Here is a 27,999-nt window from a genome sequence, read left to right as displayed (position 1 = left end):
TGCTTTTCTCTGTCGTCAAACTCCATCACAAAAATGTCGGTGCCACGTGTGATTTCGTTTTTTTTTCCTCCTTCTATGTCTGTGTAATTTTTCTACCACTTAAACCGAGTAATGGCTCCTTTAGAAATGTTCACTGTGTAGATCTCATGAGAAGTCAGTGGATTAAGAAGCCAATTTTCCACCGTGTTTGAAATTTGAGGCATATCTTGAGAAGAGTGTGAAATTCTGATAAAATTCCTCCAAAACAGAGAAGCTGTGGCTGCTGTTTTACACACATGTAGACATGCAGGTAACAAGTTTTCAACAGAAGCTAGTCCAGCAGAGTTTCCACATTGACTAATGATTAAAACACATGATTGATATGTTCAACTATTTCCTAAGTGCAAAAAATTACCTTCATTTGGCTTGTTTAATCTAGATTAAGACCGTTTCTGGATAAAAAGATGGAATCATTGTAACATTTTTCCATGAAACACTCAAATATTAACTAAGATCCAATTACATCTGACTTCAGAGGTTTGTCAGATTGCTAACCCCCCCCTTGAATAGGGCTGCATAGTTTTTGTCCGATTGTTTTAGCAACAAACTGTTTAAATCTTTGCTGCAATGATTGCTCGCTAAGCAGCAGAATCACCCTGTGCACTAAAGCAAACAGTCTCCAAGGTAACCGTCCCTTTGCTTTAGCACCTCTGCTGCGCCAAACAGTGACCTCATTGAAACGAGTGAGGGGGCTGCGTTTCACACTGCCTCGATGTCTGTGTGTGTGTTTGAGGAGGAGAGAGCGTGGCTTTAGTCATATTTGGGTAATACTGGACCCCAGTGAATTTAAAGTCCCAAACTATAATGTTGTGAAGAAAAGAAAGAGCACAGTTGCTCTGACCTTTGTGGCTTAAACATCCATTTATCTTGTTCTGCTGACCACACTCGCATCCTTTGGTCGTTTGCACATGTAAGCACAAGCAGCAGGGATGACCCACAGGGCTACAATATAGCTTGTAAACATGTGATCAAATAGTGCGGCTATAACAGATCAAGTTCTTCACAATTAGGTTGACAATACACTACTAGTATCTAACCTGAATAAAGTCAGCTTATCTCTTCATTTTCTATCTTATGGATGGATTTTCAGTACCGGAGAAGGATTTGTCACTTATGTATATACTGTAATGTATGCAACAACAGTTTACAATCAAGTAAACTGGATTTAATCTGCAAAGAGATGAGACTGTCTATTCCTGTGGGAATATTTGGTCTGTAATACGATTTGGAAGCCGAGCGTGCTCGACAAAGACGCAACTGCAAATTGCTGTGGAGCATTTCAGTTTGGTTTTTGATTTCCAAGGAGAGTTATTAACAAGGTCAGATCAGCAGAATGCCTTAATGCAATTGGATTGATGTGCCACCTATTAAAGCAACACATGATATACTGAAGCGCTATGATGTGTATTTCCATTGCATCCTACCACCAAGAGTTGTTAGTTGCCTTGTCTGAATCTTTCGGAATCAGAGAGTAAAACATAAACTTTTAATTCTTCACATTATAATCATTATAATTTACAAAACTCATAATCTGTGCTCTGTGTCTTAATCTGTTCCTTGCCAGGCATACAGTTCGGATCATTAATTGATTGCTATTCAAAATAATATACAAAAACAATTTCATTAGTGATCACATTTTTAGAATTGCACAGCTTTGCCATGAATCGTGTGCTTTAAAGCTAAATGAGATTATGTTACAGGGCAAAAGAATACTTCACACTCAACTGCACAAGTCCCTGCAAATTAGCCTGAACATGCAGCTTGCAGCACAATCGAGAAGCGAGTGCTTGGCAGACAAATTCATTTGTCTAAAGTTTATTTGTCATGGTAAAGTAACAGACTGGTTTTCCTCTCTTCTAAAACTTCAGGGGTCTTTGGACTACCCTGAATTGGCACAAGGGTCCACATTTTGCGATTGTGTCCCAAAACACCGTCGGATAGCATTTGAAATCCAACACACCCCTTGTAATGTGATGAATGGAATTGGTTCCAGAATTATTCTCACAGTTCATAAACTTTCTGACTGGGTTGTTTGGGGAGCAACTAAAGCAGAAATTCCCAGACCTCATTCATTTCAGCTACATCCCCCCCAATCGTTTCTGAAAAAGAAAAAACACTGAAGGGTTTTAGAGCTGGCTGATAGATTTCATTTCCCCAGTGAGTTCCTGGTCTGCCACAGGGCCTCTTTGCAGTGGCATACATCTGAAACACCCGGCTCAGGTTGTGCCCGGAAGGCAATTCTCATCAGATGCCACCTAAACCACCTCAACCGGCCGGTTTCAGTAAAGAGCAGAAACAGCTTTCCTCTGAGAGCCTTATAGATCATGGGTGTCAAACTCTAGCCCTGGAGAGCCACTGTCCGGCTGCTTTTTTAGAAATCTCTTCTACTTATTGCTGATTATCTGGATCAGGTCTGTTCTGCCAATAAGAGGCTACAAGACCCAAGGTAGTTGGAAAAAAAATGGACAGTGGCCCTCTAGGACTCAAGCCCAACCTCATTTTTACAGATGACAGAGCCGCCAAAACAGGGGCCTTACTTCAAACACATTTCTGATCCTTTTTTTTCCTTTACTAGCCAGATGTTATGCCTTAAGTGAGCATTGAAAGTACATTACGTTGTAAGTCAACACTGACATTATAACAGCCTAAAGCCTCACCTGCTATAGCTGTTCACCAATACAACTTAATTGATCAGGCTTTGCCACCTGACTGCTTTTTAATTCTCATCTTTATTTATATAGCGTTTATTTTTATATATAGCATTTATTTAATGAAAAAGAGAGGTCCTTTTTGCATCTATCTCTTCCTATACTCTCCCTAAAACATATATATTATGTGTGTGTTTGAACGTCACAATCATGTCAGCAACAATTTTCCAGACATCTCCGCTCTTTTGGTAATACAACATCTTCCTGTTTGTTTGCTGCATTTGTTTCGAGCTGAAACTTCAGCTGAGGTTTTGTATGAAGAAAAGAACAAAGGAGGGGTTATATGAGAAGAATAGACAATTTCCGCAATCTTGATGTTAAAGAAAGCTAACACTTTCAGACATCAATTTTCAAAATGTCTTGTATCCTTTCTTCTTCTTTTTTTCCTCCAATCTCTTGATCTCCGATGGACCGGCTTTGCCTTTGTGCTTCCTCCAGACACCAGAAGAGTTGGAGGATGACTCAGACTTTGAACAAGAAGACTATGATACTCGCAGCAGGACCAGCGTCCAGACTGAGGACGACCAGCTTATTGCAGGACAGAGTGCTCGGGTGAGTAGACACTTGCCTCCTTAACAAACGGAGCAAATGAGATGTATCTGTCCAAGTGGACATCCAGCAGCCTACAGTGTTTTTCTGAACATCACACTATGTAAATCGGTTTTATCCGCCTATTTAAACCTGCGTAGCATTTAAATTACCCTAACAAGTGGTGTTATTTGAAATAAACACTGTTTTGGGATTGCAGGTGTAAAATTGCAATCACAAACAAAGAAGTAATTATCAAACTCTCCTCAGACGGCCCCCAAAACACAGCATTGAGCGGAGCCAAGGCCTCACTCGTGATCACCAGGGTCCGGGCTTTATTGCACATTAGCAATTTTTCACTTGGGCCCAGCTTAAAGGACATTAAGAGGGTATCATTGCCTGCTCCCCTCCAGCTATACCGAGGCTCTAGCTGTGTGTTTCATGTTGAATGGATTGTGGATGGCAGGAAAAGAACTTGGCTCAGTGCCTCTCCCTGTGGTCCAGGCTTGCCTAAGACTCTGTCTCTAAACATCAGGGTAATGCAGAACAACAATTACACAAAGAAGCAAGCACAATTAAAATCAGTTACATATGTGAGGGATAAATGCAATCATTCTAAAGTCTTACTTTTTTTGTCTATAAAATGTCTGAACTGTTTTATTCTTTCTTGTAAAAATGAAGAGATGTAAAGATCTGTTGAAGGCAGTCGCTGATTGTTAAGGAGTTTGTTGAAGCGACATCATGTTAAGTGAAATGTGTGAGGAGACTTACTCAGCAATCCAGCTAATTTGTTGGCGTAAAGAGCGGGTTGTCCTTTAAACACAGTAGCTGTAGACCAGCATCTCCAGCTCAGCAAAGTGTATTCCTATCTTTTTCTTTTTTGTCAAAAGAATTCTAGCATAGCTTAAAGAGTTACACAGCCTTTGCAGGTCTGACCTTGATTTTTGTATCCATTTGTTTTATTTTCAGTTATCTTCCTGCTGTCATGCAATCAGAATGTATTATTCAACATAATTCTATTTCTCAAATCACATTTAAAAATTCATCTGAAATTACCAGATCTTTACAAGTACATGTATGCATGAGGCTTTTATTTTCTAAGATTTAAAGTCAATGTTGAATGTACAGTCAAATGGTCATTTTGTGTTACCTCTGTGTGTTAACTATTTGCCATTTCAGATGAAAACCTGCCTTAGTCAGTCACAGCGGTCGCCGACTTTGGGGTGCTTCAGAATATCTGTGGGGGTTCGGGGTGTGAAGTACTTTAGGTTGTGTTGTGTTCAAACTCCTACTAAAACCCCTGGGGCGTAGCATCGCAGGGCCATCTGAGCTAATATGCACCAACGCCTGTACACAAAGGAGCTTTACAGTTCCAAACTGTTGACTAGTTTTCCTGGCACTGCAGACTTTTGAGTGGGCAACTCTTTTTGAGAACAGTTTGAAGTCTCAGCATGTCCCCTTCGACTTGCACCTCTGATACCGTCATATAGGGTTAAAGGAAAATGTTAGCACATGTTCCAGTTGTGCTTGGGTAAAGGTAATCCATTGTGTCATATTAGGTTGTCAAACATAGTAAATCTCGTTAGTTGATCTTGTGGAATCTGGCATGTATCTGGCACGCTAGCAAAGTTTCTGTGTCAGACGTGCACTGCTTTCCTTTAATCTGGTGGGAGTCGGATGTGTTGGTGTCATGTCTGAATGACTCCCCCGACTGCTGCTTTTTTCTTCTCTGCAGTGGCAGTTTGATTAGGTTAGACCTAGTTTCACATGCATATCGCTTTCAGTGTGAGCCACTGCAGTAACATTAACAGCAGCTGCAGGTGAATTTTTCATGCTGCTGTTCAGAGTAATCTGACGGATCGCGTTATTGAATAAATAACAGCTCTGCCAAGTTGTCCTCCTCCATTGTTTTGCCATGATAATTACCTGCAGCAATGAGGTTGTTTTTGCTTCTTTTTTTTTTCCTATTTTGTGTTTTTTTTTCCAGCTTGTGATACAAATAAAAGAAAAACCAAGTTGAAGGAAACCTTAAACTTTACATGTAAAGTTGTAAGCTTAGCAAAGTACTGGGTGCTTGTTAGCTTAACTTTATGCAGTGGTTTGTCCATAAATTTAAAAAGTACATGTAGATTTTCTCACCGAAGACAGTTGCAACTTCAGCAATTTGAGGACCCAAGGCTGTGGGGTGCACAAGGTTGCACCCCACAGCCCCCCTTTTTTTAGGAATAATGGCAACACCTCCTTAACCATAAAAGCACACATGTGGGCACAACAGTTCTTGGAGTTATGAACTGTCATACTCTCACAAAAGATTCTCTCAGTAATATAATTTTGTCTTCATGTAAACATTATACTTTAATTTTTTTAATAAGGCATGCTCTTGATTTTCATGCATGTTCATAGTGAAGCGGAACATAGACTCTAGTTATTAAGGGGGGGAATAAACCACTGCTGAGTCCAAATTATTATTTTTTGAATAACAAGAACTGTACATTTGTCTGCATTTTTCTTTGTTTCTGTAATCACATTTATGTCCTGTTTAAAAAAAAACATTTGCAACATACATGAAAGGATTTGTATTTTACTTGACCCTTTTAACCTCTTATTAACCTTTAAATTGTCACTTTTCTCTATAATGATGATTACAATCGCAAGGAAAGGTTGCTCTTGTTTAAATCAAATTACACTTAAATAAGTCTATTCACTTGTTAATTCATCAATCTATTTTCATTTAGCTCTATTTTTAACGGAGCAGTCATCAATTCATATACACTTCTATAACTAAAGTTTAATTTCTCTGACCTGACACCTTCCAATCCCTACATCAGTGTCAGTATCTGAAGATTGCAGTGCATCCAGCGTGTGAAACTTCATGTCGTTAAACTTTCTGAAGTGAAGAAAAAAAAATATTATTTTATTTATGTTTTTACTCACTTGTCTTGTTATGTCCCTTAGAAACACTGCAATAATTTCACTTCATATTGTCCAGACCGCACTAATAGGCTCCACTAGATTCATTGTCCATCCATATTGCTTGTCTTTTATTTGTTTTTCCCTGTCTTCAACAAATATGTAACAAAGCGGGGATTTAAAAAAAAAGTGTGTCCATGACCACGACTGTGACAGATTGACAAATTCCTTTTTAAATAGTTCACATGGTAAAATGTGGCCTTTCCCCCCCCCCCCTCCACTCATGGACAATGTCATGCCCCCTGAGATTAAACTTTAAAACAAGTAGAAGGCATGCACATCCATAAAAGATGGTCTAGCTGTGAACCACTGGTGATCTGCCCACCGCGCCTCAGCCTGTCATCTCAGGATAAAGCCTGCTGTCCTCTCACGGTCATACCAACTTGACATTGGTGATATGTGTTTCTAGTCAAGACAAGACAAGAGGAAACATAATCCATTTTTTTCCTTTCCCTCGAAGCTGACATAAGCACGCAGAGGTTTACAGTGGTGATCCCCCCAAAGCCCGTGCAGGAGGTGGACATCACACACAGGGACGCTGGCATGAGATCTCCGTTTAAGTCTCCCTGTCTTTCTGTGTCCCTAGTGCTGAGAAAAAATTCAGGTCAAGTTCAGCGACTCTATTTCTCCTGGTTTTTCCTTAGGTTTTTCTCACTGCAGTTTATGTTATCATCTTGCTATTCAAGCATAAACCCACTGTAGTTCCGTGATGGGGAACAGGCAGCCAAAACGCCGCACACTTCCAAAACATTTTTTGAACAGACTGATTGGAGAACTGCTGATAGACCATCCATAAAATTGAACTGTAAATGTCTGGGCAGTTTATTTCAAATGAAACAAATTAAAGTCATTTCAAGACGCCGCACTTGGCGGAGAAACTAGGAAAGTGCTCTAATCCCTGCAGACGCAGCCGAGTCGCATAGTGTATTGGCAGAGCACTGCCTCGGACGGATTTGCCACTGTGTTAAGCTCCCAAGGCCCGCTCTTGTTGTTATCAGTAAAGAAGGGGAAGGGATTTGGGGATAAGTGAATTCTAGAGAGCTGCCGAGGAGGAGGAGGTGGGATGCAGGGCGTGGGGGGTGCTTCACCAAGAGCCATCCTGCTCCCCTGACACCCCTGTTGGCTCATGTGTTTACCCCTGTTCTGCAGCTATATTTTTTTTTAAGTGTGCAGAGCCCCTTTCTCTCCTTCTTCTTTCCTGGCGCTTACCCCTTTGTAACACTATTTTCAGAGTGAATTGGTATGCTAACAAAATCTCATACTTTATAGCTTCAAGTTTTCCTTGATCCCTCTTTTTTTTTTCTTTTACAGTGAGTTTTCAGAGCTAACTGTTGAATTTCATAAGACTTTAACTGTTCGGGCAAGCACACTAAGAATGTAGGGAACTTTTTTGTTGCTTTTGTAGAAAGAAACACACAAAATCACACACAATTCATTAAATATTTGATATGTCTGCAGCAAAATAAAGGGCTGGATGTTCATGATATCTAATCCTAAAGTCAGAGTTCTGGACTAATGTTATAGCACAGTCACCAGCTTTGATCTCGATCAGGCAGCAATCACAGTACAGCCTTTCTTTTTTTGTGTTTTTTTATATCATTTTTTGAATTATTTGTACAATATATTTTTGGGCCACACTGATTATGAGCTGGTAATCACCGAACCAAGTCTCAGGAAGCCTAAAACATCCCACTGAGAGGCCAAGTGGCCTAAAAGTCTCTGCATTTTAAATACCTTTTGATTTTTGATTTTTTTCACAGCTCAGGTGCAGTTTAAAGCAGCCCGTCATTAAAATCAGTGCTATACATGCAGTAAAGGTAAAAAAAAAAGATGTGTGATGAGTACACATAGTTATGAATAAACTTCACCCCTTCTTAATATTGTTTTTCACTTTTATTCCTCTTAAAATATGTATTTATTCGTTTATTTGTATTCCACATGCACAATGTGATTATATGTAAAATGTTTTTTTTTTTCTTTTTTTCTGGTGACTTTCATGTTGTTGATTATATGGAGTGCCCCAAAATTAGACGAAGACACAAAAAATCCGGAGTGGTTAGGCAGATTCAAAACCACATTTGCTTAAGTCATCTTGTGAATGAGAAAGAGGGAGATGCAGGACCTGTACAGAATGAACATGATGATCAGAATGATCATGTAACCTCCATTGTGCAATTGAAGAATAGATGTTTCAAATGTGAGCAGTTTGAAGGAATTGACTCTATTTTTTTGCGTGTGAGGGTTTTGCCATCAGCTGTCTTGGGACTTGGGCAGGGCTAATTTGCTTTTTTGATGATAGTTGGGTTTGCGAACAAATAACTGTGACTGAGAGAAGCTGGTCCACCGACAAGCTGTCTATTGTATTGTAGCAATAGTACAACAGCGCAACAGGACGTTTTTTTAAAATAATCGTTCCGTTTGCCCTTTTCCGGTGGACCTGCTCCCTTCCTTGTATGTTTTTTTTTCTTATTTTATTTCAAAGTATGTCAGCTAAGGAGCCATCTATATTTCCTGCTTTCATTTTCCTCCTGACACATTCACCAGAGGACACAAGCAAAGTGACGAACCTCTCGCGCAGCTCACCCCAAACACCAGCCTTCCCGCAAGAGGAAAATGGTGAAGGACGACTACCGTGATTATTACATTAAGAGATTAGCAGTTCTTGGAGGACAATCAATAATACATGAGGTTAAAAACTATGGAAATTTTTTTTTTTCACTGTATTAGTTTTCTCTCTTCTGCTGAAGTCAATAGAATCGACCTAATGGAAACCAGGTTACTCCTTTTTCCACTTTGCCTCGCTGACACAATGTTGAACAAATGCATTATTCATTCTCTGGTCTAAGAAGCGAGGTAATTATACATTTATCTCCCAAATAATACTGGGTCCTAACTGCTCCTGTGACCTTGCCACAAGATTTATGCCATTTAGGACCTGCCCTCAAAGGCTGCTGAGAGAGCAAATGTGTTCTCAGAGATTGAGAGAGAAAAAAAAAATCATTTGCTTTCTAGCAATGTAAGATGTCAGGAGGTTTGTAAAGGTCTGTTTTTAAAATGCAAACAACATAGGAACTTATTTTAAAGCTTTTCAGACAGGCAGTAATGGACAGACTACAACACTAAAGGTGTTGGTACTCAGAGCTGTCAAAATGTATAATAAACTAAATGAAAGTAACAAATGGTGCCTCTTTATCCTTTTTTTTTGCTTTCAACTATCACTATGCTTGATCACCTCTTTTATCAGGAACCTATTATTCTTCACTGTTCTTCTTTATCACCTCTTCTAACTGTATCTATACCCCTCGTTTTGACAATTTCTGCTAAAGCTTGCACTTTCCTGCCCCTCTGTGTTTCCTGCACTGCCTCCAGGCCATCATGGCTCAGCTTCCACAGGAGGAGAAGGCCAAAATCGCAGAGCAGGTCGAGAGTTTCAGACAGGAGAAGTGCAAGCTGGATGCGGAGGTCGCCAAGTGGGATGACAATGGCAACGACATCATCGTGCTAGCTAAGCAGATGTGCATGATCATGATGGAGATGACAGACTTCACCAGGTAAACGCAACACATGATAAGAAATGTCAATCCTGAGAGTTACCAGTTTTGTGTGACTTCTATTCCGGACTGGGTTCTTCTGCACGAGTCGTGAGGGGTTTCATGTTGTGATTGGCTCCACAGCTGCACGGCCTAAACTTCTGAATAGCATCAGTGTTGTTGGCCTTCTGCCTGTGAGGCACTGGCTCCAAAATTACAGCGTTCCACAGACTCCAGTAACTCTCGATGGGCTAAATAAGTTATGCACACCATGCATATTCATGTATGCTGATCCTAGCCACTTTAACAAACACTTAAACATTAGCCGCTTGCAAGTTTTACATTATCCTCCGAATAAATGTGCTCACCACCGGCACAAACACAAGCATCTCTCAGGGATGTATTGTTATTTAAACTGTATTTTCTCCATCCTTTAGCTGTGACGTGTTTTATTGTTGGTTGATTTCAACGTGTTTGAGATAGCAGCAAAAACAAATTAGCTTCTATATTTAAGCCTGTACAACACAGGGGTGAGCTCAATCTTTAAAGGGAAGCTCTGCATGCTCACTGCCTCTGCAAATCCTCCCACCGCGTCTCATTCCTCCCCCTATTTTACTCCTTGAATTTTAACAGAGGCAAAGGCCCCCTGAAGAACTCCTCTGATGTGATCAACGCAGCTAAGAAGATCGCAGAGGCTGGATCCAGGATGGACAAATTGGCTCGAGCCGTTGCCGACCAGGTAGCTTCACAGTTAAATTGGTCTGACGTTCCCATTTTTTTTTTTTCCTCTTCATGTTTTTCTATCTGTCTTAAAGTATCCATGACTGTCATGGCAACTGCAGAAGAGCAAATTTGGAGTTAGAGTAAGTGGGCATAGCGAATGGAAATCATTGCTGTGAGTATTGATGAGGGTAACTGGAGTGGTGAAGCTTTGTTGCTGCATGAGTTTGTTTCCCAGTGGAGCAGACACTGAGAGAGCAAGACAGCAGAACTAAGTTGTAATATAATTAGCTTCCAACCGATGTGATGCATTTATTATCAGATGAGTACCTCTCTAAAACACTCTGACAGACCATTTTCAATATATAATCAATCAGGCTTGTGCCAGGGGAAGATGGGAGTTAGTAGAAATATGCATTTCTGCTGTGTAGGTGTGTGTACACTTAATGAAGTGAGTCTTTTTTTCTCTCAAAAACCCTCTTTAGATAAAGCGTACTGTAATGTTCTTTTCATGTTTTCTGCATCGAAGGGGAAGTGCGACTAAATCTTGGCTCAAAATTCACTGATTTAGTGAGACGTCCTTGTGTGTTTGTAATCACATCTCCTGGAAGCTTGCAGACCCTTGATACAATCACTGCTGCTTTGAGTACCACATGCTGGGCTGTAGATACTGTGTATTAGAGCTTAAATAAACCTGAAGAATGTCACTAATGAAATGTTTTTTTCAGTTCCTTTTTTCCTTTTTATAAAGTACATTAAACTTTTAAAATAAAGTACATTTATTGGTAAGTCATCCTATTAATATTTGAACTTGTGATGTCCATTTTTGAGTTTTTTTTGTTCAGATTATTTATTCCTTTTTTCATTGTCAGAACCTCATTTGGATTTATTTAAAAGTACATTTTCTTTAAATGCACATAGTTTCTCTTGAGATAAAAAAAAAACCAGAATAAGGTATATTTTGCATTTTTTTTATAGTATGCATTTTAGTGGCTTGTCTAGGAAACTGAAGCTAAGTAAGTACCAAAGATGTCAGTGGCAACACCAGATAATAGACGCTCTTCAAACTACCTGACTGTTAATGCAATTTCCCTTTTTTACTTCCATAAAGTGCAGCATATCATTGCAAAGCGGCTTTTTCTTGCTTCCAAATCTGTCTGAATTATGAAAATTGTGTAAAAAGTTGAAAAGTAAGTCAAAGAACATCAATGGCGGAGCTAAAACTCGAATGCTATAAACCCACTCCAATGAATATAGTTTAGTTTTCGAATATTTCTTTATTCAAATTGTTGTGAATCAGATGTAGACAATAAATGGTGTTGAAACAAGTCTGTAGCAGTGACGTAGGTGTTCTAATTGCCAGGCCACAAGCTCCCTGCTCCACTCAGACAACTAGGTCCATGTACATCTTTGTTTTCCTCATCTGAGCTGGCGTCAGACTCCAAGCTGTACAACTGGATAGCTCCAATGTCGCCATTTTTGTGAGGGGTGTGAGGGGTAAACAGATGGATGATGGGAAATGAGGACAGGCTTACTCTAAACAGTTCTGCCCACAATGTAGAGGTGAATTTCTAATGAACTACTGCCGCTCTCCAGCAATTATGCTCTAGGAAACAATAGTTTATGTTATTTGTTTTTTTTTTTTTGCATAATCATATTTAAAAGACCACTGGGAACGCTGTTACATTTGATCAAAAAATTGGTTGGAGTGGAACTTTAACAGGTTAATTGATCAGCTAATTGATTTGATCCACTAAGCATGGAGGCAGGGATCAAAACTATTTTGTGAACAGTTATCCTTGTGGACGTTAACAGAAAAATTCATTTTACTAGAAGAGAAAACTTAATTTTTCCACCATCTTGTGACAAGAAATGACTTCAGAAGAACAAGTCAATAGTGCAGAGCGACGGTGAGTTTTTGTAGCTGCAGAGCCAACTATGCTTTTATTCGGACAGACGGCTTTAGGCAGCTCTGGCACTTTTCTCCCAGTGCCACTCTGGCCTGCTCTCTAGAGCATATTGTGCTGCACAACAAAGTTTCAAAGTCTAATTGTGTCTCTCCAAAACTGTCTGTTGTGTATTAATGAGCTTAGACGAAGAGATTAAAGCAGGATCTTGTGGTGCGAACGCCTTGTAGTAAACACTTGTGCGTTTCTGTGTAGAGGCATTTATCTCTGTGTGCGACAGACAGGATGAAGCCAAAGTAAAAACCTGTATTTGTGTTTTCGCTGCTTCCTTCGTGGACTGCCAAGTGCCAATCAGTGTTTAACAAGGCTTTGAGTGGGAGTGGATGTGTCACGAGGCAAATCACCTGAAGAACTTGTGTTGGAATTAGCAGTTTGTTGTAATGAAAAGAGCAGGTGGCTTGCCATTTTTAATTGTCATTTCCTAAACCAGTGTTTACTGAATATTCAAAGCCTTCTGCCACATTTCCACAAACATCAAAGCTTTATTTTCTGACATAAACTGGGACAAAAAGTGTTTTCTTTATCCAATGAGTTTAACTTTTAGGCATTCATGCCATTCTTTTGCCTTGGCATTAATAGAATTCAAAGCCAAAGAGGTTTTCCTACTCCTGAAAAACCTAAACAGAAGTGCATCACTAATAGCAGAATGCTGACTACTTCCTCGTGTTGCTTCCAAATAAAAACAGGAGTTTTGCATTTAAACTTGACTGCAGGTAATCTGTGGGAGTCCCGTACTTTGACAGTAAGACAAAAGGTTGCTCTTCTGCTTTCTTGAAGCTCCCTTAAGTGGCAAATCTTGTCGCCATAACTCCACATCAGCACTATTGATGAACGCATGTGAAGCAGAAGGTAATTCAGCATGGAAAGAAGGTAGGACGGCGAGCTCATTTATAGCCATTTAGGTACCAGACTTGACGTGGAAAAAGCCCTCGGGGAACTTTACCCCATTTCACTCCAGAAATGTCCTTTTTTTTCTTCCCTTATCTCTTGTTCCTTTTCAATCAGCCGCTCAAGCTGGAGCATCAACTCCCAAATCCATTACAAATACCAGATTCCTACCTTCCATTACATTACGAATCCTGGTATTTCATCCCATCTGAACTCCACTCAGAACTTATTTTTTGTCAGCTCGACTCTTTGGCTTTGCATCGATCTGTCACTTGCTTGCACACTTATGAGTTCTGGCTTCAAAGCCCATAAGAATGCAAAGACTTGAGGCCTTTGTCACATGCACCGTTCAGGTGTTGCAGGTTTTTGGGTTGTCCAGGCCCATGGAGGGTCATAGATGGGATGTAAAAGGGAGTGCAGGTGTGTCTTGCAGCTCCCTTAAGGCTACCTTAAAGGTAATGAAAATGGGATTGTCGTGCGTATGTTATCTCAAAGTAAAGTAAGCCGGTACGGCAAACTGCCTCCGAATCTTATGCTGGTAAGCACTTGCGAGGAGATCTGCTGGGTGGCCAGTCTTTGCTGCTTTAACTTTCATTCAAAAGCAGCTGCAGGGTGATACCACTAAAGCTGTGAACCAGGCAGAACGTCATCTCATCATATATGTTTTCTTTCTGGTTTTTCGTCTCTTATCATTTCAATGTCATGTGATTTACATCCCTCTCTCCTTTCAAGGTATTGACTAATTCTCTCACTTCCTAAATGATTCATACAGTTTCTGAACACTGTTGTGATTGGTAGATCGATCTGGTTCAGATCAGTTCCAGATTCTACATTTCCTGCATTCATCAAGTTCCTTAGTACAATAATCAATAAAAGGTTGTTTTTTTCCCCCACAATGCCCTGTCTATATTTTTTATTCATAGTAAAGATTTATTCTCAACTGCATTTATCTGCATTACTGCTATTAAAAAGATTTACTTCGACATAATTTCTCTTTGTACCAGCATAAGCAGGAATCTACTTTCACTCCTGCATACAGTTGATGCTTTCACACGGTGCCCTGATGCCACACTCTAGCCATTAGTTGGGTAAGAGTACTGACTCCTTACTGACTGCACACCAAATGCTGAATGTACGGTGTGTGCCCGTAGGACGCCCAGAGGAAATTACACAAACTACACTGATTGTTTAACAGCCAAGCTGCATGCAGGGACTCCTCAACAGGCGTTTCAGTTTGGCCACTAGATGGAACTTGCACTGTAGCATTACACTTCTTTCCAGAAGATTTGAGCAAAAAACTGAAAGACCAGAGATGGTTACTTATACGTATACACATACCAGTGGAGCCACACTGGTAGGGAGGCAGGGAGGTCCCCCTGACCCTCTTTGCCTCCTGTGAGAGGGGATCGAACCCTTCTGTTATTAGCCGACCTGCTCAACCACCTAAATCTAGTCAGAAATGTACGTTTAGGTTGAAGGAGTGATAGCATTGGTCGTCATATGGGAAATTCCATTATACGTTAGCATTAACCTAGTGCAGGGGTCGGCAACCTTTTTTACTCAAAAAGCCGTTTGGGACATCCCCTAATGAAAAGAAAGCACCCGGAGCCACAACCCGTTTTAGCATCATTTAAAAATATTATGCATGTATATATTATAATATTATATCAAGGGTGCTCATTACGTCGATCTTCAAGGACATGAGTGAAGATCGCGGGCCAGAAAAATAAAAAAAGTACTTCTTAAAAATCCACCAGCCAATCAAAATCCTCACTGAGAAGTACGGGACTTGATTGACATGTAGAATGGCCAATCGGACATCCTCTGAAACATACATCACTGCAAATGCACATTGTGTTCTTAAAAGGATGATACCGCGGTCGCGTTGGGAGGAGCCACCAGCTGAAGCTTTGGTCTGATCGCTGCATGGAGCGATGTGTTTATCATTGCATGGTAGACACGGAGAATGTGGAGATCAGGTTTATTATTTTGAAGAGTTCTAGCAAGCTGCGTCTAAATCTGACGCCCGTGTTTGAATCTCTCTGACAGAGTTTGAAGCCAAAGCCCCTCCTCCGCCTCTTTACCTGCTTTTCCTCTCTACCTGTTCACCTGTTCATATTCTCTGCAGCTGAGATTTGTTTCCCCCGCGCTCCTCAGTGTGTCCTACACAGAGAGCGCAAAATACGATAGTCGGGTCTCTCCAGCGCAGCACAAGGATGAAAAAGCCGGACGCAGGTTATAGCGGGGATAGAGCGGGTTAAGAAAATGAATGGAAGAAGGCGGCCCGCTGAAGAAATATTCAATATTGTACACATTTTATTATTAGTCTGAACTATCTTTTATTTAGAAAAATCTTTTATTTTGCTAAATCAGTCCATTGCGGAAAAAAACATCAACAAAAGATATGTTGGGCGATTTTTGGCTGGGTCTGGCGGTTTTCAGATGACTTTTGGGCTGGAAAACTGTGACTCTATCTGGCAACACTGGCGCAAACTCTCTGTCATCAGCGAGTTGCTATCTGCCCCGCGGCACGTCAAGTTCCCGGCAGAAGATCACTCCGGACCGCGTGTGTCCTCCTGCTATCAGCTCTGCAGTTCTCACCCGATAAATACGAGCTCATTTAGGAAGCTGGTTTTGACGTGGTAGGCGCTTCGTACGGAGCCAGCAGATGAACAAACTAAAATAAAATTTAATTATTATAAAATACTCATTTTTTTTCAAAGTCACAGGGAGCCACAACAAAAGGATGAAAGAGCCACATGTGGCTCCGGAGCCATGGGTTGCCGACCCCTGAGCTAGTGCAGTTTGGCGTTACTGCTGTTATGCGTTGGGTCACCGGAAAAGGAAAGGAACAAAAGATCGATCTCTACTTTTATGGATCAATTATTGATTTACTAGCTTGGATCCGTTTAGATCCATTAATTGATTTTATCAACCCAACCCAATAATACTACACAACATTTGGCAGATAAGTCTTGTTTTGTTCCTGTCTGTGGAATGGCTCTGTATAAAACATCTCCACACTTCATTTTAGACATTCAATGCTGACAGGATGTGAGGATGTCACTTATCCGTATCAAAGTTAATCTTTTGATCTTTTTATTGACTTCCTGCATGTTGTAGGTTCTTTGTTAAGATTATGTCATCGCATATTCAAAGAGAAAATTACAAACTTAAACCAAAATCTTCTAGACAGGTAGTAAGCGCTTTGGGAAATGTTCAAATTTCAATTAAAAATAACTGTTCTGCTTTTTGTAGATTTAATTTTACCTCTGACACTTGTGTCAATATCTGCTATAGTTGCTTTTAAGTTAAAGTGTATTACAGCACCAGAGGACATTGTTATGAACATGTAACAATACCAAAAATCAATATAAAATGCATTAGTAAAGCCCTGCTTCCAGAGGAGCTATGGTGGCCATTGGCATTGATTTTAAACTAGCATTAGATGAAAATCTATTTTTATCAGGAGACACTTGATCTAGATATAATGGACCATTTCTACTCAACCTAGAGAGTTTTGAAACTGTTAAGTAAAAAAAAAATTATGTGTCACTTATTTTGTTAGGCATGACTTATTTTTTTTAAGTATTTAATAAAATTGTGAGGATGTCTGTCTCCATGGTATCAGACTCTGACAAACAAGAGCATTTTAGTTTGAACTGACGCTCAGAGTTTCAGAGAAAGAAGCATTTTCAACTGTTTTTTTTGTAAAAATTGTTGTGGTGCTATGAATGATTGTTCTCTTGCGTCATCTTTTTGTGCAAATGCTGGCTGTCATATTTGACTTGAGAAAACTTTTGTGAATCCCAAAGTGTGTAAGCCCAAATCCTGCATTCTCCACCACTGCGGTGGATGTCTGGTAGTTGTTTTTTGGGTCGTTGATTTGCTGCTTGGTTTTCTCTCCAACTTGTTGGGTTTTTGCCGGCTTGTTTAGATCTAATTGCAAACTTCGCTGCATTGCTGTGTTTTTTTTTAAACGGAAATGGCTTGGCCTTCATAATCCATAGAAACAAACCCTCCTTTTTGTGTCTTTTTTTTGGTGTACTGTTGGGAGCTTTACCTCTTAACATACGAAATAAGACCTTTACATTCTGAAAAAAACATTGGGGGAAAAACAAAGACTTTTTTTTTAATGCATGCTTTTTTGTGAACTTTAAATTTTAGCTTTCAGATGCAAAAAGAGAAAAAAAAACAAAGCAAAACCTTAACAAATGTCATTTATTTTTTATAAGTGCTGCAAAATAGACACAGTGTTAGAGTTAAAACAGCCAGACGTGTGTGTGTACCTGTCACAACGAGTGCCTTTGCTGCTTTTGATTTTCAAACAGGAGCAAAGCTGTTGCTGCCTGCTGACAGCAGGGAAACAAACGTGACTGCTGTGTAATTAAATGACTTAGGAAAAACAAGAACTAACCCAAATTAATATATTTTGAAGCACACAATGGTGGTGTTATCGGAACAAAGGGAAACATCTGCAATGTTAGAAAATTGTGTCTGGATTTAATTGTTGAAAATGATCATTTATTTGTTAAAAAATGGTCATTGGAGATGATAAAAGACCAAAAAACACGAAAACTAATCCTTTTTCGTTAAACATGGTGTTGTACAGACTCTGCATGTTAACAAAATACTGTTTCCATTCTGATAGAATGTCCACCTTTCCTATAGTCCCAAAGGCAGATTTCCATAAAGGGGCATTTACTGCAGCATCTGCACTAATAGCTATGTTGGATTACCATTCAATACATGTTTATTTTTCAGTATAGATTCAGTTTTTGTACATGCTTTTCTGGGCCCAAAAATACATCCATTTTCAAAGAATAACATACGATTATGCAAAACCATGGGAGATGCTTGAAGAGTGAGTGGGGGGGGGGGGTCACAGTACTCCCATTGTTGTGTCTATGTTTACCTTTGCAAATGGGTGTCATGCATTTCTGCTACATGCAGGCATTGCATATGTGGCATGACTGTATCATATTCCAGAAGGAGATGTTTCCCCTGCAGACCAGAACACCTCATTTCACCTATCTGTATGACCCAGAGTCATGGTTTGAAAGGGTAAGGCAGAACATGCAGTCCCGCTTAAATATTAATGAGTTCATGAGCTGGATTATGTTAAAAATAGACATAGATGGGTTTTTAATCATTGACTGTATATGAGAGCTGGACCAAGTGAATGAGGCGTTACCCATAGAAAATGGCTCACTTGCAGCTTCAGCAAAATGATGTCAGTTCAGTTACCATTTTTTTTATGATATATGTGCTGCCATGTTGGAGCCAGATGACGCAAGTAAGCAAGGATTGGTCAGAGCGGGTCAGCATTTTTCTATTGATACCAATCTCGCCAATCAAGAGTGAGCTTGTTGGAACTCCACACCCCTATCACTGGGTAGAATCTGTCAATCAAACGTTTTGAACATTTCACATGCGGGCCAGCAGACACTACAGATATTATATTAGACATTTGATTGCTCAACTGGTATTAGAGCAAGAATAGTCATTCTGAGAATTATAATGGCTGCGTAATAGCTGTTTTTTTTTTCTCAATAGGAGTCTGTGGATGTTTAGTTTCTTTCTGTTTGGAAGACCGGGGGGGGAGGGGGTTACTCAGTCCAGTTTTCATATAAAGTCAATTGTTTTCATACTTTATTAAATATATGATTCAATTTTTCTTCAAATGCTACCTTGTATACTATAAAATGAAGGGGTGAAAACGAAATATCGATATTGTTGAAGGGTTAAAAAATGGAATGGAAATTTCCTGTTGCAAAATGTTTCTGCCATTTGTCTTTGCTGAAGCCGCTTTCATGTCTCTGCTAGAACCGTCGCCATTTTATGTAGCAGATCATAGAAACCTAAAAAAGCTAAAAGCAGTCAACAAAGCAAAAGTTCTGGATTTTGTTTCTCAAAAGTTTGAGAGGTTGTTTGTTTGTTCTGCATCAGCACAGTAGTAATTCATTTGTCCACATTTGGACTCTGACTCATTCACTATCAGGTCTAAATTATACAAATAACAGGAACAAACGACTCACATGTACTCCTCAGAACACAAGAGATCTTGCAGAAATACTGATGCAAGTGTGAAGATTGAAAAGAGTTTTGGAAAAGGTCAAACAAAGAGTCTTTTCTGACATGTGGAATCCAACTTCATGTTAAGGGGGAAATAAAGGTTCAATGAGCCATGCTAAGCAATGGACCTTACAATTTATTTACATCAACAGGGAATCTGTCAGATAACCAGGCAATTAGTCAGCTGTTCAATAGAGGACAATTGTGTCATGTCTGTATCAAAGTGGCTTAGGGCATCAGTGTACAGATGTGTGTGTGTGGGTGTGTGTGTTTGTGCAAGCGTCGCTAAGTGAGTGAGGCAAAGCCAGCAGTTGCGATGCAGTAATAATACCAAGCAATAAGCACTCTCCCTGTCCCTCTGGCTGCTCTGTGAGCTTGGAGCTCCACCTCAGATTCACCTAAGTGCTCCCATCCGCCGCTTAAGTATTCCTCACTATCATGCTTTAAGTCCAAGTACAGCACAAGTGAAAATGCTTTTGGAAATTTGAGGAGCAAAAAAAAAAAAAGAAAGCAAGATTTTGATTTACTCCTACAGTCGCACTTGAATGTGTAGAACGATCATAAGTAAATGTAATTACATTTCAAAACCTTAAGAAAATGAGCAACTGTATCTGCCCGTTGAACACTTGGGAGCCTGTCTGTTAAAAATAATAAAAACACTTATGAGTGAGTCTGTGACTAACCAAGTTAGTTTTTCTTTTCTCATTTTATAGGACTGGGCTGTGGAGACATGGAAATAAAAGTCACTCTATAGCTTTAGCAAAATGTATATCCTTGTGGAAGATGTTTTAGATTTAGAGAGTGTGTGTGTGTGTGTGTGTGTGTGTGGGGGGGGGGGGGGTGACAACAAGGTTCTAAGCTAATTTGATGCTTTTACTTTCATCGTTTTGGTCTTATACGACAAAGTGGGTGGAACAACCAGGCCTAACAGTTGCTGGAATAAACTTATTCTATCTCTTCTAGAGCAGAGGATTCAAAAGGCCACACCCCTACTTGGGCCCAAATCAGTATCAGACATAAAACAATGATGAGTGTGTGTACATTTACCAGGCCAAACAGGCAAACCAGTTTTGAAATAGAGGTGCAACTGTATATTCTTATTGTAAGTGTAGCATGAAAGGGAGAAATATTCTACACCAAAGTTAGTTAAAAACTTTTCATTTTATTAAACTGAGAGTATAATAAAAAGATTCTTGGGGTCACCAGAAAAGTTATAACTCAAAAATTATCATCTGTTACCTATAATCAATTAGGTAGTAATCAATTTATCAGTCTCAACCAAAGGCCGTTCGTACCTTGAAAGGGACTTTATAACGAAAAAGAAATAACGAAATCTGAACAAAGACACCTTTTGAACATTTATTGAATAAATTCAGGTTAAACAAGCAGGAAATAGTGGACATAAGAGCAGTTTGTTGAAAATCAGTCAGCATATGCAAAAGGAGGGATAGTGGATATATTGGTAGAAGGATGTTGGAGATGGAGCTGCCTGGCAGGAGGGCAAGAGGACGGCCAAAGAGGAGATACATGGATGTCTTAACAGAGGACATGAAGTTGGCTAATGTTAGGGTAGAAGATGTCCATGATAGAGTGAGGTGGAAAAGGATGATTCGCTGTGGCGACCCCTGATGGGAAAAGCCGAAAGAGAAAGATATGCAAAACATAGACATGAGCTTTCAATTAGCAAACTAGAAATAAGATTTCAAAAAAATATATTGAAATGATAATTACGCTAAGTGTGTCATTGTGTAGGCGTAAGTGTGTGTTGTGTATGAAAAGGTGTTTAAGTGATGAGTCTGAGAATGGATCCTCAGATGGGATTAAAAATTGAGGCAAAGATGTTATGCTTGCAAAAATAAATGTAATCTTTACTCTGAGCAAAGGCAGTGACTGCATGAGTGAAGCTGTACTCTTCACCAAGCGGTCTGGTTCCATTCGATCCGTCGAGAATGGGTGGAAATGCTCTGTTATCGGCAAGAGGCTTCAGCAATTGAGCTATGCGCCAAGATCTTCCCCCAGGAGTAAGTGTGCTGATGGTTTCTTCTCAAAGGAAACCTGTGGGTTTGCTCACTTTAGTCACTTGGCTTCTGCGGTGGTGGAGTAACTGCTTTCTCCAAAGTTTGTGACCAAAATGTATAAGTTGCAAAGCTGGCCAGGCAACAAAACATATTGACGTTTGAAAAATAAAAATTGCAAAAAAAAAAGCATCAAAATTGCAAAAAGGTGGGAGTCAGTCTGTGAAATTAGCTGGAGACCAGAAATGTTGAGAAAGAAGAAAGAATTAGAACCAAAGAGACGTGTCTTAATCTTAAGACTTAACTGAGATTAGAGAAGGAGAACTTGGTTTCTCCTTAAGGGTTTGAAACAACACTTAGAAAAACTCAGAAAGAACTAAAAAAAAAAATCTAAAGGAAAGTTAGAAGATCTAAAAATCAGGAAAAATTTCAGAAAATCAAACAAAAACTAAAACTGAAAACTGTAGAGAAAGAGGAAAAAGCAAAAACTGAGCACCTTGGCCTGTGCGCCAGGTCTCAAGCCTCGAGAGAGGGACAGGTTTAACCAATCCGTGCGTAAGTTGGGGTCCTTTTACAACCAGGTTGGGTCACTACGTTCCAATGAATCTGGATAAGCAAATATCAGTCTGGCCTCTCAGTGTGGCTCTTAATTACTGGTTTAACCCTTGTGCTATCTTAGATGACCCCACCCTTGCATTGACGTGTTCTCCCTACCATGACAAAGGTGGATAAAGGTGGAAAGTGTTCATGTAATCCATGGACACCAGTGAGGTTCACAAATCATTGAAGAAAAAAGGTTCAGCGCACTGTCTAGTGGGTCTAGATGACCCAACTCCCAATGGTAGAGTGCCTAGGATAGCACAAGGGTTACAGAAGGTAGGGGTTTCCCTATAAAACAAAGTTTGAAGCAAGCCAAAATGTGTTTGTTACAAATCCTATATGTGACTAAATAGAACGCATCATACTCCACATAACATATGTCAACAAATGATACAAGTATTAATAGTTAAAACAAGATTATTTCATTGCTTTTGGTCTCAAAGGAGTCGAGACACTTTCTTCTGTGAAAACAAAAGTTCGGTTACACGCATTTCAAGTTGACACCAAGCCATTTTCTCTTGAAGCTGGGAAGAGATATTTTGCATGTTTGAGGTTCGCAGCACATTTTAAACTAACTTGGTTTAGTAACAAGCTACCTAATGGAGACTTAGTGAACTGTACAATTGGTTTTTGCCAAATGCATGTCCATTATGATGATTCTAAACACCCATCTAGATGACATTGATATTTAGAGGACAGATGTAAAAAAAAATTAAGCTTAGAAATGCGTTTCTCTGTATTTCCTTATTCAAACCATAGTGAATCAGGAGCAGTTGGAAAAAGGGCGTATTTGTGACGTAGAAAATGCGCTGGGAGGGCCACAAGCTCCAAGCTCTCAGCAACAGGAGGGTGAAGCGAGGTTGCTCTGTGCCCATTTACCGTACAATATATAACTGGACGAATTGCATGTGACGTCACACATAGAAAATGCTTTGCTTCCAGTTCAAATCAAATTAAATTACTTCAGTTGCCATTTTTCACTATATATCCGTCGCCATGTTGGAACCAGACGTACTCAGTCAGCTGCGATTAGTTAATCTACATTTCTACGGCCACCACTCTCTCCAGTACGGATTGGGCACACTAGAAGGCCACACAGCCTCAGCTGACAGCCGGCTCAGGAAAATCTGTCAATCAAATGCTTTGAACATACAACGCGAGGCCACCTACTTTTATTGAGGTATCTGATTGGTCAGTTTCTAACTTGAATGACTTGCGCTACAACATTAGGTTTAGCAAGAACATGTTAGAAAAGGTATCAGAGCAAGAATAGTTATTCTGACAAACAGAATGACTGAGAAATAGCTGTTTATTTTTCCATGGAAGTCTATGGGATTTTGGCTTTTAGGACCTAGCAGGTACAACCAATTTGGAACGCGGGGGCTTGTTCAGTCAAGTTCTTATTTATTGTCAAGGTCTTTTATTTAAATTCTTTACTGAGTTTTAACTTGTAATCCAGCCTACAGAGTGCTAAAAGCAAAAGAAAACATTGTCTTTATAACAGTTGTTGTCTTAAACGTTCAAAATATAAGTTATTTTGTAAAAGCGCTCTATGCAAAACGCATCTATGGTTTGTAAAGGTAAACACTTGGACGCCAATTGCAGGTATAGATGTGAGTTAAAGCTAAAAAATGATACGCCGTGACCCGCTTTACTGGCTGTGCTTGACCTTCAGCGAAGCACTTACGGCTTGTCGATTCTGCTCATCTTAGCATGTGAGGCCTTTTGTTAAAGGGAGGGGATTATGTCAAAGACACCATCAAGTCCGGTGGGAGGTATTTTTATAGCCCTGCCGGATGTTTGACCTACTCACTGTCCATGCGCAAGAAGAACAAGAAGGAAATGAGCTGTGCATTTTCCCATGCAGGTTTGCTCAATCTCCTACTTAGGACAATTTCATTTTAATTACTAGAAGGAAGGTGTTTCTTGGGTGCAATGCTCAAAGAGTTCAAGGCGCTGATGCAGTTTTCTTTACCCACTGGGATCTTAGTGGGCCATAGCTAGCTTCTGGAAGCCTTCCAAATGGAATAAAAAGGCATAATGTGTGTGATGGTGGGACACCTGAGGAGGCGGTCCTCGTCCTCCACGTTGGTCCATTTACTGCTCTGTATGAATACTGTCTTTGCTGCTGAAGCAGCATAAAGGCCAGCAGGACCAGGTTATGACTTCTGATCTGTATAAAGTCAAAAGGGGGACGATAAATAAAAAGGAGCAGCTGTAGTGGAAGCAGGGACGTATGCTTTTGAAAGTCCATCCATTTTTAATTTGATCTTCTCTTACCGTTGCACTGTGGCTCGTGACCAATACGGTTCTCCAGAGTAAATGAGTCTGACAGCTTCAACCTGCCTGAAACAAAACAACACTGGAAAAAGTGTTGAGCGATTTCTTCCACACTTAAAGACAGAAAATAACAGCTAGAATGCTGGGTGACTGGTTGTTCTTTTTCTTGCCATTATTTTGATTTAAATTACATTTAAAATCAGAGACTTTGATCTTTTTCCATCATGGGTTAGTAAGAAAAAGGCATGTTTTCTAGTTTGTTTTATTTGGTACTCTGCCATCCTTGTGTGTTTGTCTTTATTAGAAAGTGGAAGCTGAATGTTTATCATTGTTGTGACTCTTATTGATCATAGACTCATTCTAAACTAGAGGTGACCAGATTTTTTGTAAATGTACTCCTCGTTTTTTGAATTTATACATTCCTTTTTTTAACCTCTCCACCCATGTTTGATCCGTGTGTGTGTGCAGCTTTACAGTCTGTGTTTTGATTCTCATTTCCTGTTTAGTGCCCTGATTCCGCCTGCAAGCAGGATCTGCTGGCCTACCTGCAGAGAATCGCCCTGTACTGTCATCAGCTCAACATCTGCAGCAAAGTGAAGGCTGAGGTGCAGAATCTGGGTGGAGAGCTCATCGTATCTGGGGTGAGTCTGTACATAAATAACCCGGGTATGTCTTGATTCTCCTTCACTCGCTTTAGCTAAAGATAAGCCGTTAGCGGTAAGTCTTGATCATGAGACTTGATCCTTGTAACGGCAGTTTTTATGCTCTACATGCTACGTGGATCAAAACCCTCATAGTATTAGGTCAAGATGGCGCTCAGAAGATGAAAGGAAAGGTCATGCAGATTAACGCTGATGTGGTGATAAGTGAACTATGCACCACGGGATTTTCTCCATTTATGATTTTCAGAAATTCCTCCTTACAACTAGAATTTCCAGTTTTATTTTCTAGTTGTAAGGTTTTTTTTTCTGATTGTCGGTGCATTGATTGAAACTGTTTGCTCTGATGCTGCTTGAACAACATACAAAATAGGAAAATACAAATGTTTTCTTTTTTGTTTTGTTTTAGATGATTGAATCGATAATGATGCTGGTAAAACTGAGCTTCATCGCCCCCTCCTCTTTTGTAAAAGGAGCGCTCCTAAGTGCTGTAATATTTACAGACCCCGCTGGCCCTTGTAGTCGTGTTTCTTCCCTGAGACCTGAAGGTTTTACTGTTTGAACAAACTGCAGTGGGAAGGAGTGACAGATAAATAATGGGAAGGCTTTCCATCAGTCTGGATTTTTTTATTCCCCACCCCTCCGATGGACCATAAACTGTGATCAACACCCCAGACAACTGTTTTTCCCCTGTTACTAGTCAGATGCTAATCCTGCGTTTTTGTAGAAACATATTGGCAAAGAACACAAAAAGAAGCTTGGAGGGAAGTTTAGAAGGGGGGCTGAGGTTAAAACAGGAAGGAACTGATTTGGCTCATTATTGCACGGGGGTGCTTGATTTTTTATTATATGTTCCTGTTTACTTGGGCCTCCGCTTGCCAAAAAATAAGACCTGTCACAATCAACTGATTTTTTTATTGTTAGTTTTTTTCATACAAAATATAGGTTTTGCTCAATTTTACCACTTCATGAACAATGGCAGTAAAGGAGCAGCTTAAAAAAAAAAGAAAAAAAACACAGCCAATTTTTGATAAAACCAGTTTTGATTAAACTATGACGAGTTTTCTTAAAAAAAGGGAAACCCAAAAAGTTGTTTCCAGAATATGGACCTTTTGAGGTCCGTGTAAAAGGAAAAACAAATGAGAAAGGGCTTTTGACATCCCGGGACTTGACTCTTTCAAGTTGCATAATTTCTGTAATATGCAAGCCCTGCTGAGAATCTTACCTTTTCGAGGTTTCCTGCTGGAATGCACACTCATTAAAACGAAACAGTTGACTCGTCTCAGTGTGATGCTGGAAGAGGCACTCTGGCCGCCGACCCCTAAATGTCAGCCAAACAAAACAGATGGAGACAGAAATACACCTGACCCCCATCTTTGCTCATTAAAAACCGCTAAAATAAGATGTCATATACCGAAGGTTATGTATCCTGTCTGATTGCTCGTGGCAACACAGAAAGGTGTGTCATATGGCAAATATGCCCTATATCATTGAAGCCTTGCCTCCTTCCTTTCACTTAAACTTGTTTGCACCTCGACTGTCTTTACGTTGTAGCTGGATAGCGCCACGTCTCTGATCCAAGCAGCCAAGAACCTGATGAACGCCGTGGTGCTGACCGTCAAAGCCTCCTACGTAGCTTCCACCAAGTACCAGAAGGTGTACGGCACGGCCGCAGTCAACTCACCAGTGGTATCATGGCGCATGAAGGCACCCGAGAAGAAACCTCTTGTGAAGCGGGAGAAGCCGGAGGAGTGTCAAACACGCGTACGGCGAGGCTCCCAGAAGAAACACATCTCCCCCGTCCAGGCTCTCAGCGAATTCAAGGCCATGGACTCCTTCTAAGAGGTTCAAAGAAAAGAAAATGCAAAAAGAGTTGGATAGTTGAAAGTGGTTGAAAAAAAAAGTCTCTTTTTACAGTGTGTTAACCCACTTCTGTTTGCTCCCCTCGTGTGCTTGGTGACACCTCAGGAGGACTGCAGTTCATGATGTTCGCTCCCGTGAACATCGGACTGTTACAGACTGCCGACACACTCCCAACTGTATTTATTGATCTTATTGTAGCTTAACATGTGAAACGAGCAACTTCTGAAAATAATGAAAACATATCAGAAGAGGACAAGTGGCATTTAAAAAAAAAAAAATTGTGGCAGTTGATATTTTAGCTATATCATTGTTGTGCTACTGACTGGCTGTGTGTGAGCACACTTAAAAAGCCTTGAATAGTTCAATAGAGGAGCTGTTTTAACGTACAGATGAGTCTAGGCTTTTTTTTTTTTGGTTCATTTCTTTAATCTTTTCTTATTTATTTTTATTAGATGTTTCCCATGTAGACTAGAATCTGTTTAAAATACTAGGCTTGTTTCCTTGTCCCTGATGAGTACAATGACATCATCCTGGTTTGGTTTTCTTTTCTAAGTCTTTTTGTTAACCAAAGGTTTACAGTATTCCCTTTATGAAACCATCTTCTTGAACTTCTCCATTTACTCTGATGAGCTTGTTTGGAAGTTGTGTAGCGTATAATATAGACAGAGAGGTTTGGCTAGTTGTGGTTTTGCTCCAACAATAGAGTTGCTGCATACACTAGCTTTATATTCACCCCTTCTCTAATAAACCCCTCAACTTGACCCTCACCGCTTCCTGGTGTCGTTCTTGCCTGTGAGCCATTCAGCCTCAAGGTTTTTCTCTAATGATGTGTTTTTTACTTATCTGTGATCTGCAGATGAGAAGAGCCCTGTTCAGGGAAAAAATCTATACGTACTAAAAGCTTGTAACAACGGAGGGATTGATTCAAGGTCAAAGGTCAGCTCCTATCTGTTATTTTTAATATTGTGAGTGGAAGTAATTGGCTTTTCCTTCACAGGATCACATATCATCCCTTACAGCTGTCATGTTCCTCAAAAGTCCTGAAGCTTTGTGGTAGATTTTACCAGAAAACATTGTACACAAATGTTCTTTCCAGGTAAGAAAGTCTCAACATCCGGTGATGAGTAGACCTCCCTTCACCGCTGGTTATTTCTCAG

The 27,999-nt window shown here is 40.0% G+C and overlaps 1 protein-coding gene across 3 annotated transcripts in view; it reads left to right on the top strand.

Annotated features, from left to right (window-relative positions):
• LOC144981214 (catenin alpha-2) overlaps positions 1–27,603 on the top strand; it is a 293,319-nt gene extending 265,716 nt beyond the window's left edge. For 2 of the 3 annotated variants that reach the window (XM_078952804.1, XM_078952809.1), the window contains exons 14-18: positions 3,186–3,299; positions 9,615–9,796; positions 10,409–10,514; positions 24,827–24,961; positions 26,534–27,603. In XM_078952804.1, coding sequence (XP_078808930.1) covers positions 3,186–3,299; positions 9,615–9,796; positions 10,409–10,514; positions 24,827–24,961; positions 26,534–26,821 — 825 coding nt within the window. In that variant the 3' untranslated portion in view covers positions 26,822–27,603. Of the gene's footprint in view, positions 1–3,185; positions 3,300–9,489; positions 9,797–10,408; positions 10,515–24,826; positions 24,962–26,533 lie in introns of all 3 variants that reach the window. The other variant, XR_013658147.1, reaches the window with a different exon arrangement.
• The last annotated feature ends 396 nt before the right edge of the window (positions 27,604–27,999 follow it).

This window comes from Oryzias latipes, chromosome 1 (genome assembly GCF_053564925.1).
Source record: "Oryzias latipes strain Hd-rR chromosome 1, Olatipes_Hd-rR_3.1".
Classification (NCBI taxonomy): Eukaryota; Metazoa; Chordata; class Actinopteri; order Beloniformes; family Adrianichthyidae; genus Oryzias; species Oryzias latipes.
Note: the sequence above shows the minus strand (reverse complement) of the source record. Positions and strands in the feature narration are given on the sequence as shown.